Source organism: Carcharodon carcharias, chromosome 25, assembly GCF_017639515.1.
Source record: "Carcharodon carcharias isolate sCarCar2 chromosome 25, sCarCar2.pri, whole genome shotgun sequence".
NCBI lineage: Eukaryota > Metazoa > Chordata > Chondrichthyes > Lamniformes > Lamnidae > Carcharodon > Carcharodon carcharias.
Window position 1 is genome coordinate 20822790 of NC_054491.1, and position 18265 is coordinate 20841054.

Genomic DNA, 18265 nt, shown 5'->3' on the forward strand with positions numbered 1-18265 from the left:
CCCCGAAATCTGTCTACTCTCCTCCGCACCCTCCCTCCCCAATATCTTCCTGACCCCAATATTAAGAAATCTGGCACAATTACTCTGACGTTGTCACCAGCTGTGTGGTATTAAGGATTACGTAAACTGCTCCAAATTTCCCTTTCGGTCCTGCTGAAATGAATTCCAATGGGATAAATCCCACCCCCATTCTGGCATTTTACAGAATCCCCATAAAATGTCATCCCAACAAACCAACTCCCTTTGCTCTGTTACTGTTTGCGATTGAGTTTCAACGGCATTTCATAATCCCACTTTCTTACGTTCTCCTGGGACACCTCAGTGATGTGTTGGACAGCAATCCTTTGTGGGGACTGAAACAGAGGTTCAGCATTTAAAGAAGGTCGGACGCAGACTGTATTTTGTGAGGGTGTAGATCTGAATGCTGAGGTCCATGTCAAATATAGTGGGTGACCCTAACGCTATTTTAGACTGCAAGTGGTCGAGAATTTAGCATTTACAAACCAGGTTTTCCGGATGACACAAGGTGGTTTTTCTCAAAGGAGGAGACAAACAGAGGCTGCTTTGGGAAAGTCCCCAAGCTCTCAGAGTGACTTGGGGGGGTGGGAAGGGTGAAGGGGGAGAGGATGGGGTGGAAAATTGCTCACAAGTGGTTTCAGTTGAAATGAATGAAGTGGAACTAGTAGGAAAGACTTTGATCGAAAGGTTCAACAGGCCAAGTGTTCAGCTCTTTAAATGGGCCTGTCATAGCATTGGAGCAACCAATCTGCCTGTTTTCTTGCATGACAACAGTTAGTGCATTTCGCAAGTGGTTCACCATGAGGTGAGGGGTAGCGCCTGAGATGTTTTGACTTAATAAAGCATTTTATAAAAGCTCTTTCTGCCAATATCCAAAAAGGAACTTTAATAACATTAGATCACTTTACCTCCTTTAATGCTGTGGAGCCTTTGGAGAAGGTTTTGCCGCCAGTCACCATGAAGTATTGCTTTTCCAGATTGGCCAGTTTGTCTTTCTCCTGGGAAGGGACACATTTGCAAGTTAGGAGAAAGTTGTCATTAAAGGTCATGGGCACGAATCTAAGTTTTAGGTTGGGATCCCGATCCCACAGTCAATTAGGGCTCAAAGCGGGCGTGGGGGGAACAGACACCTGGCAGTGATTTTCCCTGAATTGACCAATTAAGGGTCACTATCCAAATAAGGATGGCAATCAGACTCACAAGGCTGGAGGGTCAATAGGAAACCCTCCAGCACAGAAGGCGCTGCAGCCTGCCTTTTCAGGTCAAAGAGAGAGAGGGTGCTTCGATTTTGAGGTGTCGCCTCTCCAATCTTTAAAATTTTTAAGTTCAAAAGTGGAATCAGCAGGCAGGCAACTATTGTGGAGGGAGATCCCCTTCTCAGGGCAGTCTGTGGCTGCAGCTATAGTGAGGCAGGAGGCCATGGTCACCCTTGGTCTTCTGCCGTGAGGTCACCTCCAGGCAGCTGGCTGAGTCCCCAACACCTCAGAGGGAAAGGGGAAGAGGGTGACAATAGGCCTCAATAACCCATTAAATTCTCTTAGTTGATTACCTGCTACTTGTGGGTGGGTCCCCCGTGACAGCCATCCTGTTCAAATGGCTGGGGGGTGGGGGAACTGTTCTGGTGAACCAGCACACTGGTCAGCAGAGCTAATTTTCACCTTGGTGTGGAGGTGAGGATCCTGCCTGGATGGGGCTGAGAGTCAAGATGACATTAGAAGGTGGCTGAAGCTTCAAAGTGTACATCACTACAGATATCGCAACGGCAAGGTGGAGATTAACTACACGACCGGCATAATGGCCGTTGAGGCAGGATGTGCTGGACGCTGTTCAGGGGAGTCCTCTCCCCTCAGGCTGACCACCCCCCTGCTGGAAGCCAGAGACACATCAATAGTGAGCAGGAAAAGACTGCCTGGTCCATCCAGCCTGCCTGACTCAGCACCTCGTCTTTCCATGGGGCTGCCATTGAACCCCACACCCCAACCCCCTCACCGTGGGACAGGTATCATCATAGTGTGATCATGCAATGATACAGAAAGAGGCCATTAAGCCCATCATGCCTATGCTAGCTCTTTTGAAAGCTATCCAATTAATCCCACTCCTCCCTGCTATTTCCTCACAGCCCTGTCAATTTTTTACTCAAGTTACCAAGGTGTTTAAGAATTAGGAATTTAATCTTTTGGATGGAGGGCAGTGGAGCCACCACTGAAAGTGCTAACATCAGGTCAGCTGGAATTTAACCCCTGCTTTATACAGTGTATATTACTCTTCAATGCAAAATATATACACCAATTAAGAGGGGATTAGATAAACATTTAATAAAAATTAATGTTAAAGTGTGAAAGGAAGGAACATAGGACTAGGAGGAGGCCATTCAGCCCCTTGAACCTGTTCCAACATTCAATCAGATCATGGCTGATCTGTATCTTAATTCCATTCACCCAGTATGGTCCAGATCCATTTTACTTCTGTTTAACAAAAATCTATCAATTTCAGGTTTTGAATTTCTGATTGACCCCCAACCTCAACAACTTTTGAGGGAGACAGTTCCAAATTTCTGCCACCCTTTGCATGAAGACGTGCTTCCTGGCATCACCCCTGAATGGCCTCGCTCTAATTTTAAGGCTTTTCCTCCACTGGTTCTGGACTCTCCCCACCAGAGGAAATGGTTGCTCTCTATCTACCCCATCAATTTCTTTAATCATCTTAAATAACTCAATCAGATCACCCCTTAATCTACCGAACTCAAGGGACTACAAGGCTACTCAATATAATCTGTCTTCCTCATTTTACCCTTTTAGCCCCGGGATCATTTTAGCCCCGGAAACTAGGCTTAGCACAGGGAGCCAGTATCAGTACCAGCCTGATGGGCCAAAAGTCCTCCTTCTGATCCAATGTTTCTGTCATTCTGGATATCAGTACCTTCTGAAGCATCTGCATCATTGCGTTTTTCTCCCTGGTCAATCTCTCGCACTCCTGAATAGCCTGATAACGGATCTGATTGGCTTGATTCTCTAAGGCGGAAACCTTGTCCTGTGGAATAAAGATGGACATGATTGAGCCGGTAGTCCAGGTCGACATTCCAGTACAATACTGAGGCAGTGCCACACTGTCAGAGGTGCTGCCTTCTGAATGAGACATTAAACTGAGGTCCTGTGAACTCACTCAGGTGGTTGTAAAAGATTCCACAGCCACTGTTTTGAAGAGGAACAGTGGAGATCTCCCCGAAGTTCTGGACAACACATATCTTGCTGCCAAATTCATGAAAATAGACAATCAGGCCATAAAGACATAATAGGAGCAGTATGAGGCCATACGACCCCTTGAGCCCGCTCTACCATTCAATAGACCATGACTGACCATCTATCTCAACTCTAATTCCCTGCCCGAACCTCTCTCATCTCCAAAAATCTATTGATCTCAGTCTTGAATATATTCATTGACTGAACATCCACAACTCCCAGCGGTAGAGGACCCTAAGGACGGTCATTATCACATTGCTGCTTGGGGGATCTTGCTGTGCACCGATTGGCTGTCAGGTTTTCCTACATTCCAACAGAGACTACATTTCAAAAAGTTCTTTAAAGCACTTTGAGATAACCTGAGGTTGTGAAAGGCACTGCCTGGAATGAATTCAGACTCATGTTCACTACCCAATGCAACTGAGTTTGGAGGGGCAAAGAAGCAGGGAGTTGGGGTGCTGAGAGGGACCTGTACCTTTCTCCGCATGGTGCTGCGCTGGTATTCGGCCTTGTCCTGCTGAAGCTGCTGGCTGACTGTCTCCCGTTCCTCCTCCAGGCGGCTCTCCTTCTCCAGCTGCTGAAACTCCAGGTCTTCAAACAATTTGGCTTCAGACTCGAGAGTCTCTGCTTCCTAGAACAAGTCATGAGAGATTCCGTAACTAACGGCCGAGAGAAGGAATATCAAGCTGGAGAACCCTCCCAGTAGGTCTGGATGCAATTTTCTTATGACGGACCGACCATATAAAGAGCTTGATTACTCAATCACTCCTGCAGTTTCGACCCCTCAAAAACTATCATCAAAATATCTAGTTCAAGGCTTCAACATAAACCTTCAAAAACTCCTGAGCACAAATGGTTGCAGTATATTATTAAGTCATGTTAAAGCAAAGTTAATAATGTTTTTTAAAAGCAGGTTTTAAAAGCATTCCATTGAATTGGATTCAATTTAAATCAACCAAAAAAACACCAAAATGCAACACTTATCCAATCATGCAAGAGTCATTCCAAGCTACCCCCACATCTCCTGGGTTTTACATTGCGTACGGACTACCGCAAATACCTTATTAAACGGTTCTGATTCCAGGATCCCTAATTGCCTTTTTACAGTGACATTAAGTACCTGGAATCAGCCACTGTGTAAGGACAGAGAGGTCACACGATCCACAGGGAGGGAAAGCCAATGAGGTAGGAAAAACTGACCCTTTTGAGGTGGTCCTGTAACTGCTCCCTCATTGATTCAGGGCAGTTATCAAGCTGGCTCTTCAACTCATGGCAATGCGATTGTAGTCTCTGTACTTCTCTTTTCTCAGCATCAAGCTTTACCCTTTCCTGAATTTGAAAACAAAAACAAAAAAAAGAGAAAAAAAAACACACTTCTCAAATCCACGCCATGCAGAAGCCTAAAGATTAGAACAGTGGTATAGCCAAAGAAGGTGGAATAGAGAATTGGGGGTGGGTTTTGGAAAGGAGCGAGTTTCGAGAAGAGGCCTGAGAGTAGCTTATCATTGTTAGGAAGATTTTGTTTCAGCTCTTGAACTATTGATATCAAGAAAATCTGGAATCTTACAAGACACAGGGAGGCCATTCAGCCAATCGTGCCTGTGCCGGCTCTTTGAAAGATCTATCCAATTAGTCTCACTTCCCCTGCTCTTTCCCCACAGACTTTTTCCTGTTCAAGTATTTAGCCAGTCTTGCCAAAATTTAACCAACCTGACTTTTTAAAAAAAAAATCTTTGTAAATTAGCTACTGCTGTGTCGTTGGATGTCTTTATGCCGAATGGTATTGGTAACAAAGGTTTGTTAGCGAAATCAGTCACTGGACTTGAAACTAATCCATCATAAAAAGCGTTTTGGGAGATATCTCGTGAGACCTCATCAATGCGAGTTCATCTTCATTCAATGTGAACAATAGAGACAATTCATTCAAACATACGCTACCAATCACAAAATGTACCAACCCCCACATGTGTCAAATGAAGCAGCTTGATTTAGATAGCACCTACAACTAGACATTTCTTTCATTCCGAGAGTGTTGAGAGGGAAGGTTTGGTTTTCTTTGTTCTCAGGAGGGAATTTTCTAGAATTTGCCAATCCCTAATTGATCCAATTTCCTTATTAAATGCTGCTGCTGACCCAGGATCCACTGCTTTACTGGTCAGAGGTTAACTCCCCTCTCCCAAGCCTCACAGAGGTACAGGATTGGAGGAGGATCGGAGAGGAATTTTCCAGGTTTTCCTTTCTTCCCCAGTGTTTTGCCTCTCCCAGGAAATCACATGACTGCGAACGGGAAAGGAAGTGTCCAATGATGCTGCTCCAGACTTTGAGAGGGTGGGGCAAGTTTGATACATCCAGCTTGTCTTTCCCTGCCTGTCATTTTCATATGTTGGGAACACTGTACAGTATAAACTGTGTGTATCAGAGTGGGTGTGGCCATCTTTGTATGATTCCCTCCTCCACTCCTGTACTTTTCTGCTCTGATGAAGGTGCCTGTCAGACAGTTCCATGGACATTGTACCCTGTGACAGTTATTGGAAAATAGACGACTAGATATTCAGGAGCGGGAATTAATTATAAAGAACTTACAGTGTAAACACAGGCCATTTAGCCCAATCTGGACTAGGTTGATGCTTATGCTCCACATAAACATTCTCCCACCTTACTTCATCTCACTCTGTCAAAAGATCCCTCTATTCTTTCATATGTTTATCTAACTTCCCTACAAATGCATCAATGCTATTTGCCTAAACTACTCCCTATGGTATCGAGTTCCACATTCTCACCACTCTATGGGTAAAGGAGTTTCTCCTGAATTTCCTATTGAATTTAGGAATGCCTATATTACATCTATGGAGTCTCCCACAAGTGAAAACATGTTCTCCATGTCCATCCGATTGAACCCTTTTGTAACTCTAAAGGCCTGTTGTGCAAATCTACCACTTCTTCCTCCAAGTTGGATGAGCCCCTTCAACACACACTCTCTGGGCACATAAGAAATCAAGAATAATTTTTTCCACGGGTCTGAAGTGGACTGCAGAATAGCTGAGTGCCCCAGGGGTGTTCCAAACTCATTCGATCCCAATGCTAGCCAGTAAATGAGCGGAATATCACACGGGTCATGATGCATATTCACTGCTCCTTCACTTGCATGCAGATTTTCAAAATTTGACAAACAACTAAATGGCAAAAATATCATAAATCTTTATGACATATAAAATTTTATCTCAAATACAGCATTTGAATATAATATGTACCTCTCCCCAGTCTTGGGGGACTAGATGTCAGGGTGTGTGCATGGGGATGTGTATGTTAATCTCAAAAATGTACTGAATATGTTCATAATGCTGATTACGGCTAAATTATTTCTCACTCAGCCTGTGACATCAAGTGTGTGACACTTTGCTAACAAGTACCTGGAGAGGACCCCATTAACCGAGTGAGAAAATCCCGCACATTGGATAAAACTAAGCCAGACAGACAAGGAAAATCCCCTTCTCCATAATCTCCTCCGGCCCTACAACCAACCGAGATCTCCGCGCTCCTCCAATTCTGGCCTCTTGCGCGTCCCCGATTTTCATCGCTCCATGCCTTCAGCTGCCTAGGAATTTCCTCCATTAATCTCTCTGCCTCCCCCGCGCACTCTCCCTTTCTTTAAGATGCTCCTTAAGGCTGGATCGGGTCTGGGGTGTGGCTCCACCCCACAGTCAAATAACTTGTTCACACTCACTGTTTCAGGTGGCACCTGTTTAATAGTCACTGTAAAAAGCCTGTGGAACTGGATCTCAGCCAGAAAAAGCAGATAACAGGGAGAAATAACTGGGTGGGGAGAAAAAACCTATATGGTATTGTTTTGTTCACAGAATTATAGAATTTTACCACACAGTTGGAGACCATTTGGCCCTTTTGTGCCTTGCCAGCTTCTTGAAAGCGATTCATTTAGTCTCATTCCATCAGTCTCAGCATTACTATCCAACGGACACAATCTAACAACCCTAAACATTCACCATCAATATCCTTCTGTGAATCCTGGGCCCATCAAAGCTGAGAACTCTGAATTTGGTTCAATGTGGTCAGCCCCAAGCAATTACGTACCACGGCTAGCACAGGTTAGACCTCCCTCTACACCCTAGCTTCTCAAACTGAGGTTGATGAGGAAATCCCACAAGATTTGCCAGCTCACCTGATTAACCACCTGGGGCAGGAGATACATCATGCTCAAATTCCCTGACGCATTTGCCTCGATTTTAAAATTCTCAACTGTGCCTTCTAATCCCTCCATGGCCCCACCCCCACCCCATCTCTATAACTTTCTCCAGTGCTACATTCCTTCAAGGTCTCTGTGCTCCTCCAATTCTGGCCTTTTGCTCACCTACAATTTCCTTCACTCCGCCACTGACAGCCGTGCGTTCAGCCGCCAAAGTCCAATCCCAGAAATTTCTTCCCTAAGCATCTCTGTCGCTTTCTCCTCTTTTAAGACACTCTGTAAAGCATTTCTCTTGGTCCTCATATCTCCTTTATGTGGCTCGGTATCAAATTTTGTTTGATGAAGCATCTTGGGATGTTTTAGTATGTTAAAGGCACTACATAAACGCAAATTATTGCTGTGTGCAGAGCTATGTTAAGTAGATACATGTAGACAATGTCCTGTATCCAGACAGTAATGTGGTGGGTGTGTAGAACATCCTCTCATCTGCTCTGGGAGTCATTTCCAAGAGGTCAGTGGATGTTAGGTTTGGATATAATTCCTAATGGTCACTAAGGGCTGGGGGTGAGGGCAGAGAATTGTTCTGGTCATTATGTGTAGCAAGTTTGAAACACATTCAGAAACGAGGTTCACCATTTTTGAACACACAGGGGTTGGATCAACATCTCCCCCACATTGTCGCCAGAAATTGCTGAGCTTTGACACTGTGAGGGGAACCAATTCTTGTTTCACATCCTTCTGGAAACACATAACAATAGCAGCGAAGGATGGATAAGAAATCTCAAACTGTGCTGATGAAACATGTGCTGACTGACCCGCTCTGTTTACTCAGTCGGTTTTTTTTGGTTAAAAGCAAAATATTGCGGATGCTGGAAATCTGAAACAAAAACTGTAAATGCCGGAAAAAGCTCAGCAGGTCTAACAGCATCTGTGGAGAGAGAAACAGAGTTAACATTTCGAGTCCGTATGACCCTTCTTCAGAGCTCTGAAGCAGAGTCATCAGGACCCGAAACATTAACTTTCTTTTCTCCACAGACACTGTTAGACCTGCTGAGCTTTTTCAGCATTTTTGGTTTGTTTGGTTACATTGACGAGAGGAAAGGGATGAGAAAGCTATTACTGAGAATCCCCCCTCATAGTTTTTCTGGAAATTGAGTGTGCAGAGGGACTCTGTTACCCAATTAAAATAAAACATGGACTTTGGAAATAATCTCAGGCCACTTCTTTTGTGGATTAATTTAAAGCAAGCAATTTGTTATACTACTTCCCTGGACGGACATGTGGAGGGATTTCAATTTTCCCACCTGAGGACCAACACATGGTGAAATCTCCTCCATCTTCCTCTGGCCATGCCACAGAGATTAGGAACAACAGCAGAATAACAACCAGTCAACCTCATACACAAAGTCATTAATTTATTTTTGTGATGATTAAAAAGCAGTGCTTCATGAGGTGACTAGCCTGGAAACACGCACGCACTCACTCTCGCACAACCGCCGAGACACGGAACATGCAGCCAAGCCGCTGATGTTGCTTGTGTGGAGGGTGGGAGGGGCGATGAGGAAGCACGGTCACTGTAACGTTATCTCTCCTCTCGTTTACCTGGGAGGCCGTGCGATAGATCAAACATGCAGGGCAGGAGGAGGGAAAAGTAGCCATGGTCAGTACCTCAAAGAGTTAACACAATTAGAAGAAATTAGTTCACAGAAAGTTAGAGACAATATTTAAGCAAGAGTAAAGTGTGTCACAAAACCCTAGACTACGGCAACCCTTCAATATCAAATTTTATCTGCCCAGTTTCACCTTGGGCTTGCTCTTATCGCTTGCTGAAATCTCGAGAAAGGGATTGGAAACTCTTGTTTACTAGATGTCAGAGTCTGCCACTGGATTGGATCTCCTCCAATCTAAAAGTCAAACCTACAATTCCCTTCTGATAGAAGACGCAGCGGGTGATGCCAGTTTAATCTGCAGCCTATGACTGCAATTGCAATGGCTCAGAGCCCAAGGTTGTTCTCTCACTGGACACATCTGCAGAGGATCCAAATTCAGACTCACCTGATTGAGAGGTCAGGACTTCAAGCCAATTTCTAGAATAATTCAAGCACTCACCAGGTAACAGTCTACAGCTAACACAGGACTGCCACTGTACGGCTCATATGTCTCCTTGTGTCATTCTTGACGTGTAACAGCACACACTGACCAACAAGTTAACACTGCACTCACAATTGCTATTGTACGGCTTGTGTCTGTCTCCGTGTCAACATACGAACATATAAATTAGGAGCAGGAGTAGGCCATTCGGCCCCTCGAGCCTGTTCCACCATTCAATAAAATTATGGCCGATCTAACTGTGGCCACAACACCGTGTTCCCGCCTATTACCAAATAACACTTCTGCAAACAAGATCTTGGTGATGGCCGCTATGATTTGTACAAAGATTCCCCTCCTCTTGTCTACTGGAGATTCTGGTCACACTCTGCAACCATCACAACTGTGCCAGATCCCTGCAGAACATCATCGGAGAGACCATTCAATATGTGTGGGCCTAGGCATTGTAGTCAATGGGCTATTTGACTATGGAACCATCACAGCCTGTTTAGGTCCGACCTCCGCAGTTCTGCACTTTGCACTTGAGCTGATGTTCGAATCTAGGGTGAATTGTGTTGGCGAGAGAGACGGCCATAACTCATCTCTCCACCATCTTGGAGAGCTGAGCTAACATTATTGCAGACAACTGCTCCCTTAGTGTTGTGTGAATATCGTCTCTTTTGCTATGTGGAACACCAGAATTGGAGCCACACTGGGGGAGGATCCGAGACAAATCTTGGGAGAGCAGATCCAGCACCAGCCAGATATCTGCTACTGGTGTAGATTGGAGATCGTTATTGTGTGTTCATTCCCCCAGCATTCAACCTTGCTGCTTGAGACAGGGGGCCTGTTGGTGAATCTTTGCAGCTCTCCTAAGTTATGACTGGAAAACTGCAGGGAGCTGAAACTGACCTAGAAAATAGTCCAGTTTGCTCTCCCCCCCCACGGTAGCACCACCAGGGGTCCTCACTGATACAGAATAAAGCTCCCCCTACACTGTCCCCATCAAACACTCCCAGGGCAGGTACACCACAGGGTTAGATACAGAGTAAAGCTCCCTCTACACTGTCCCCATCAGACACTCCCAGGACAGGTACAGCACGGGGTTAGATACAGAGTAAAGCTCCTTCTACACTGTCCCCATCAAACACTCCCAGGGCAGGTACACCACAGGGTTAGATACAGAGTAAAGCTCCCTCTACACTGTCCCCATCAAACACTCCCAGGACAGGTACAGCACGGGGTTAGATACAGAGTAAAGCTCCCTCTACACTGTCCCCATCAGACACTCCCAGGACAGGTACAGCACGGGGTTAGATACAGAGTAAAGCTCCCCCTACACTGTCCCCATCAAACACTCCCAGGGCAGGTACACCACAGGGTTAGATACAGAGTAAAGCTCCCTCTACACTGTCCCCATCAGACACTCCCAGGACAGGTACAGCATGGGGTTAGATACAGAGTAAAGCTCCTTCTACACTGTCCCCATCAAACACTCCCAGGACAAGTACAGCACGGGGTTAGATACAGAGTAAAGCTCCCTCTACACTGTCCCCATCAGACACTCCCAGGACAGGTACAGCACGGGGTTAGATACAGAGTAAAGCTCCTTCTACACTCTCCCCATCAGACACTCCCAGGACAGGTACAGCATGGGGTTAGATACAGAGTAAGGATCTCTCTGGCCTCATCTGCAGATGTTTGCCAGCCGCTCCACTATCCTAGAGTTTTCTTATTTCTACACCAGTTATCCCTTCACCTTTTTTTTAAGTGACCCCAGAAATCGAGCAATTATTTCACTTGGATTTATAATGGACAAAGTTTGTGCTATTCAGGCTGCAGTTTGAAATAGTTGGCTTTTCATTGCAAAAATTTGCTGCAGATGTGATAGTCCAGCCCCTCTGTGAGAACACACAGGCTGAAAGACCTGGGGCATTGACCTCAGCTCAGGAAATTACCTCTGCCGTCCAGTGTCATCAAATGACTCTCAGGCCCCTATCCTGTATGTATGTCACCCTATCGACCCCCCACACCCCCAGGGCCCTATCCTGTACATCCTTCACCTCCTCCCCCAACTCCCCAAACCCATTGCCAACTATTCTGGAAGTTAGACCCCAAGTTATTATTGTTTCCAGTTGATTTTATGGAAACTATGTTGAACCTGTTGAGCTTTTCAGCAATTTTATGGAAATGGATTCCCAGGCAAATTCAAACAGAGCAATAAAGAGACTGCTGTATTTATAGAGGAAGAACACTCAACACAGAACAACGTTCAGGGAAAGCCCCAGAAACAGTGTTTTAACAGAACAAGAGAACCACTGGATGTTAAAAGATACACAAGCTGCAAAGTAAAAAGAGGAATAATGGCGGAGAGAGAGAGAGAGACTCACTCACCACAAATCACCAGCACCCATCACTATAGACAAGGTGAGTGATTTCTTCATACACAGACATTTTTTTCTTAGAAGTATTTATGTTTTAGCAGCTTGTGAGATATTTTAAATTCATTCTTAGGATCCAAGTATTGCTGGCAAGGCCGGCATTTATTGTCCACCTCTAATTGTCCTTGACTAATTAACTATTTAATTCCAATATGTGTATTTAACCTTATTTTAACCTTATCAATATTATAATGAGCAACCTGTGAGTTGTCCATTTAAGCCTGGTCAAAGTTTTATTCCGGCTCTGTCAGAGTACATTATCAGGATTGCTTTCATTCCCCATTTTGAATTTTTGACCATTTATTCTATCCTGCGAGTCTCACTATCCAAGAGGCCATTGTTAGTAATTCTCATTTGAAAGGCTATTCAGCTTCAAAGGCCAGCACAGAGAAGACCAATCCTGCCCCACACACGTGGTCACACACACTCACAGACAAATGGACAGACACACACACACACACACACACACACTCAGACAAACAGACACACACACACACACACACACACACTCAGACAAACAGACACACACACACACACACACACTCAGACAAACAGACACACACACACACACACACACTCAGACAAACAGACACACACACACACACACACACACACACTCACAGACAAATGGACAGACACACACACACACACACACACACACACTCAGACACACACACACACACACACACACACACACACAGACAAACAGACACACACACACACACACACACACACACTCAGACAAACAGACACACACACACACACACACACTCACAGACAAATGGACAGACACACACACACACACACACTCACACACACACACACACACACACTCAGACAAACAGACACACACACACACACACACTCAGACAAACAGACACACACACACACACACACACACACACACAGACAAACAGACACACACACACACACACACACACACATACTCAGACAAACAGACACACACACACACACAGACAAACAGACACACACACACACACACACACTCAGACAAACAGACACACACACACACACACACTCAGACAAACAGACACACACACACACACACACAGACAAACAGACACACACACACACACACACACACACACACAGACAAACAGACACACACACACACACACACACACACACAGACAAACAGACACACACACACACACACACACACACACAGACAAACAGACACACACACACACACACAGACAAACAGACACACACACACACACACTCAGACAAACAGACACACACACACACACACACACACACACACACTCAGACAAACAGACACACACACACACACACACACACATACACACACACAGGCACCACATGCCTCTCCATCAGGAATCAGCTGGTGGCCAAGGAATGGGAAACATGGCTGATTCTTTCTGTCCCTAACTCAACGCTTTTGAGGCCACTGCTACACACCTGTGATCCACATGGCTACTTATCAATGATGTAACATGGACTGGGAATGAATGGAGACTCCACTATCCACCTTTACAGCATAGGGGGCATCACAGCACAGTTCGATCCCACCCTGACCCAGTGCCCAGCAAAGGGAAGGCTGGACGATTGTTTTTACCTTTCTCTTCACTCAGGAACTATTAAGAGTAACTGGGATCAGTAAACTTTTCAGGGATTGACTCATAGGATCATAGAATCGTTACAGCACAGGAAAAGGCCATTTGGCCCATTGTGCCCATGCTGGCTGTCTGAAGGAGTGATTCACACACTGCCACTCCCCTGCTCTCTTCCCACATCCCTGCACATTCCTCCTTTTCAGATATTTAGAAAAATGCAGAAGCATTTGCAGCACAGAAAGAGGTCACTCTGCCCATCGTGTCGGCTCTGGCTGAAAAATTAGATGCCAGCCTAATCCCATTTTCCAGCACTTGACTTGTAGCCCTGGAGGTTACAGGACTTGAGGTGCATATCCGGACACCTTTAAAGTGAGTTGAGGGTTTCTGCCTCTACTCCCCTTTCAGGCAGTGAGTTCCAGACCCCCACAACCCTCTGGGTGAAAAGATCTTTCCTCATCTCCCCACTAACCTTTCTACCAATCACTTTAAATCTATGCCCCCTAGTCCCTGACCTCTCTGCTAAGGGAAATAGGCCTTTCCCATCCACTCTACCCAGGCCCCTCACAATCTTGTATACCTCAATCAAATCTCCCCTCAGCCTCCTCTGTTCCAAGGAAAACAACCTCAGCCTATCCAACCTTTCTTCTTGGCTGCAATTTTCCAGTCCTGGCAACATCCTTGTAAATCTCCTCTGTACCCTCTATAGTCCAATTACATCCTTTCTGTAATGAGGTGACCAGAACTGCACACAATACTCAAATTGTGGTCTAACTAGCGTTCTATGTAGTTCCAGCATAACCTCCCTGCTATTATATTCTATGCCTTGGTTAATAAAGTAAAGGATTCCATTTGCCTTCTTAACCACCTTATCAACCTGCCCTTCTACCTTCAGGGATTTGTGGACATTCACTCCAAAGTCCCTCACTCCCTCCACAACTCTCAGTATTCTCCCATTTACAGTGTTTGACCTCTTCAAATGCATCACCTCACAATTCTCCGGGCTGAGTTCCATTTGCCATTTTTCTGCCCACCTGACCAGCCCATTGATATCTTCCTGCAGTCCACAGCAACTCTTCTTGCTATCAACCATTTGGCCAATTTTTGTGTCGTCTGCGAACTTCTTGATCATGCCCCCTATTATTAATCCAAATTATTAGTATGTACCACAAAAAGCAGGGGGCTTACTACTGAGCCCTATGGAACCCCACTGGAAACAGCCTTCCAGTCGCAAAAACACTCAACAACCATTACCCTTTGTTTCCTGTCACTGAGTCAGTTTCGTATCCATTCCCGAGAATGTAGACGCTGAGGACTTTGCAATCTGTCTAGCCCCCATTACACAGAATGGCAAGTTGCTGAGTGAGCCATTGCAGCCTTTGCTTTGTAATATTACACACAGAAACACAAATCGGCCCCTGTCACAACTTCCTGCAGTGACATCACTATCCCCCGGAAGAATGGAGACAATTGGGTAATTCTCCCCATCAATCATGCCTGGAGTGACTTCTGGAATCGACTCCTGAGATTGATTTTATGCACATTGTTTATGTATGCAACTATCCTCCAGTCACTGAATTATTCTGGAGAAATAATCCTGCTTATATCAGGAGACTTTGCTGCAGTTCTGTCTTTCAGTAGTTCATGGGGAACTCTCGCTTAAGAAGACTGTTTGCTGTAAAGTGGACTGTAAAGTCTTGTCATAACTCTGCCTCCCCCCAACTCATTGCCTGACATAGTGATGTCAATCCACACATCACCCTGTGACACCCCAATTTACAATTCAATTCCTGTCGCGACACTTGAATTACTGACAAATCCCTATTGATTAATACCTCCAACTCACTCAATCTTTTGTCAGTAGTTTAGGTTTTTAAGTCGAGGTTTTAATTCCTTCTTGGCTATTTTAGGGTATTGGTTAATTAAGTTGATGTGAAGCTCCTGCCTCCTCCATCTTAACTGGGCTGGATTTTGCCAGAGAGGCAAGGTGAATTTGGTGGTGGGTGTCACAGCAATTTCCCATTATCAGTTGGTGTGACATTCCCAGCTCTGACGTACTTTCAGAGGAGCAGATTTGGGGTGGGGTTGTGGGGAGCAGCAAGCATCCAATTAGACCAATTAAAATGCCAATTAAAGTTTTCTCAGATGGTGGACAGGTCCCCTCGATGTGGCTGCAACCTGTAGCCGGAAGGCTGGTGGGCTCCCAGTGGCAGGCTGCAGAAGGGGGCCAGAGGAGCATCCTGCAAAGCATCACAGCCTGGGCTGTGAGGATCATGGATGTGGCTGCTGGGCATTCAGAGACGGGGGTTCCCCTCCACTAGAGGAACTCGACGGCTGCGGCCGCAGTTCATTTTGCTGAATTTTCCGTTTTTCAGAGGGCAGCTCCCTGTGGGGCCCCTGAGACTCCAGCGCTGTGGGACCTCCCCCCATCCCCCAAACGGATCGGCAGCATCAAGAGTCTGCTGGACGCCCTTATCAGGTTGCCAAACGCGGAGACAGCAATCAGGCAGCCAGAAGATTACGCCGGTGGTCCTGATGCCAGTTACAGGACCCAAATGGTCCCGAAGCCCATGGGAATTCAGTCCATTGTGTTAACAGAATAGGACATATGATAGCATCATGGTTATGCTGCTGGGTTATCAATCCCAGGGTCTGGACTAACCATATGGAGCCATGAGTTCCAATGACTTAAGTTCAAATTCCCATCACAGTAGCTGGGGAAACTAAATTCAACTCGTTAAATAAATCTGGAATAAAAGTGAGCACCAGTAAGGGTGACCATGAAACCAGTGGATTGTTGTGAAAACCCATCTGGTTCTCTGATGTCTTTTAGGGAAGAAAGTCCTCTATACTTATCCGGTCTGGCCTACATGTGACTCCAGATCCACAGCAACGTGGTCAACTTGTAATTACCCTTGTAATGGCATCGCAAGCCACTCAATTGTATTTGAGAAGACACCTTGCCACCACCTTCTCAAGGGCAATTAGACATGGGCAATAAATGCTGGGCCTTGTCAATCACTCCCACACGCTGTGAATGAATCAAAGTTAAATAGTGCTATATAGGAATTTAACATGAACACTCTTGGGTACTGGCAACAGGGAAAGAGCCTTCAGGCCATCCCTGAAATTTCTGATTTATTTTTAATTAGTCCACTCCTTTCAAGAGAACACACTTGCTACCAATGGATGTTCTGCCAGACCTGGTCAGTAGCACAACTTGAGGTACTGTAACCTAAAGGTACTGTATCCTAAAGGGTTAGACACCAAGAGTAGAAAAGAGGGATTTGGCTAGATGACTCTTTCTTCACCAGCACAGATAAGATGGGACGAACAACCTACTTCTGCACCATAAATTCTTTTATGTTTCTCTCTGTCCTTGGTTTCCTATGTTAATCCAATAAAGCTCAATGCAGTCTTGGGAAACAGCAACTCAGCTTTCAATTAGGCACTTTATAACTTTCCAGTCTCAATATCATTACCACCATTCCCATTTTCTCAGACAGTAGATGATGGTAATAGTTTATTGTTGCCTTTTACACCTCCTCTGGGATCATCTTCTATTTCTCCCCTTGTCCAATTAACACCTCCTGCACTGTCATCCTTTTTGTCATTTAATCTCCCCTTCCCTCCATCCTAACCCTTCTATCTTTCCACCCATGTCCACGCACTCTCCCCATTTCCCTGCATCTGAACTTATCTCTTAATTTCCGCCCATTCCTATGAAATGTTAACTCTGTTTCTGTCTCCACTGATGCTGTCTGACCTGTTGAGTGTTTCCAGCAGTTTCTGTTTTTATCCCTTATTTAATAGAGCAGAATCACAGAATGGTTACAGTCTCACTTGCCAAATCAGTGTCAGTTCCCTCTGTTTGAACACCTCTGTTGCTCTGTGCCTGGGGCTGAGTAGTTGTTATGACTCAGAACTACTTGCCAAACTGTCTTTTGTCACTGTCTCTGGGCACGTTTAAACAAAGCCGAGGTATTTCAACAGTAAGATGTGCAACAAGATGCAAGTGTAGAGATTTGCTGCTGCTCATACTGTGAGAGATCGTTGAGTTACAATGAATTTGCAGCACAGAAACAGGCCATTTGGCCCAACTGGTTCGTGCTGGAGTTTATGCTCCCCATGAGCCTCCTCCCACCCTACTTCATTTAACTCTAACAGCATATCTTTCTGTTCTTGTTCCTTTCATGTACTTATCGAGCTTCCCCATAAACACGTCTATACTATTCACCTCAGACATATCCTGTGGTAGTGAGTTCCATATTCTAACCACTGTCAGTGAAGGAGTTTCTCCTGAATTCCCTATTGGTTTTATTAGTCCCTGTCCTATATTTATGGCTCCTGGTTATAGACTTGCCCGCAAGTGGAAACATCTTTATGACTCCCCGAGAAAACTTTTCCATAGCTTGAAAGACCTCAGCCTTCTTGTTTCTAGAGAAAAGATCCCCCCCTACCCCCCACCCTCAACCCCCACCCCTGAGCTTGTTCAATCTTTCCAGATAATTATAACCTCTCTGTTTGGATGTCATCCTTGTCAATCCTCTTTGCACCTTCTCCAGTGCCTCTGCATCCCCTGGAGACCAGAGCTGTTCATGGTATCCCAGGTATCCTTAATTTCTCGGCTAAGAAATCATTCACTACTCTCTGAAGGCGTTGATTTGTCTTTTGTTCCATTCC

The 18265-nt window shown here is 45.3% G+C and overlaps 1 protein-coding gene across 8 annotated transcripts in view; it reads right to left on the reverse strand.

The window, feature by feature from the left end:
* LOC121269665 (pleckstrin homology-like domain family B member 1) overlaps positions 1–18265 on the reverse strand; it is a 331530-nt gene that overhangs the window by 77041 nt on the left and 236224 nt on the right. For 6 of the 8 annotated variants that reach the window (XM_041174450.1, XM_041174451.1, XM_041174456.1 and 3 more), the window contains 4 exons: positions 4458–4586; positions 3733–3888; positions 2938–3048; positions 927–1016 (listed from right to left, as the gene is read on the reverse strand). In XM_041174450.1, coding sequence (XP_041030384.1) covers positions 927–1016; positions 2938–3048; positions 3733–3888; positions 4458–4586 — 486 coding nt within the window. The remainder of the gene's footprint in view (positions 1–926; positions 1017–2937; positions 3049–3732; positions 3889–4457; positions 4587–18265) is intronic. The other 2 variants (XM_041174453.1, XM_041174455.1) reach the window with 1 other exon arrangement.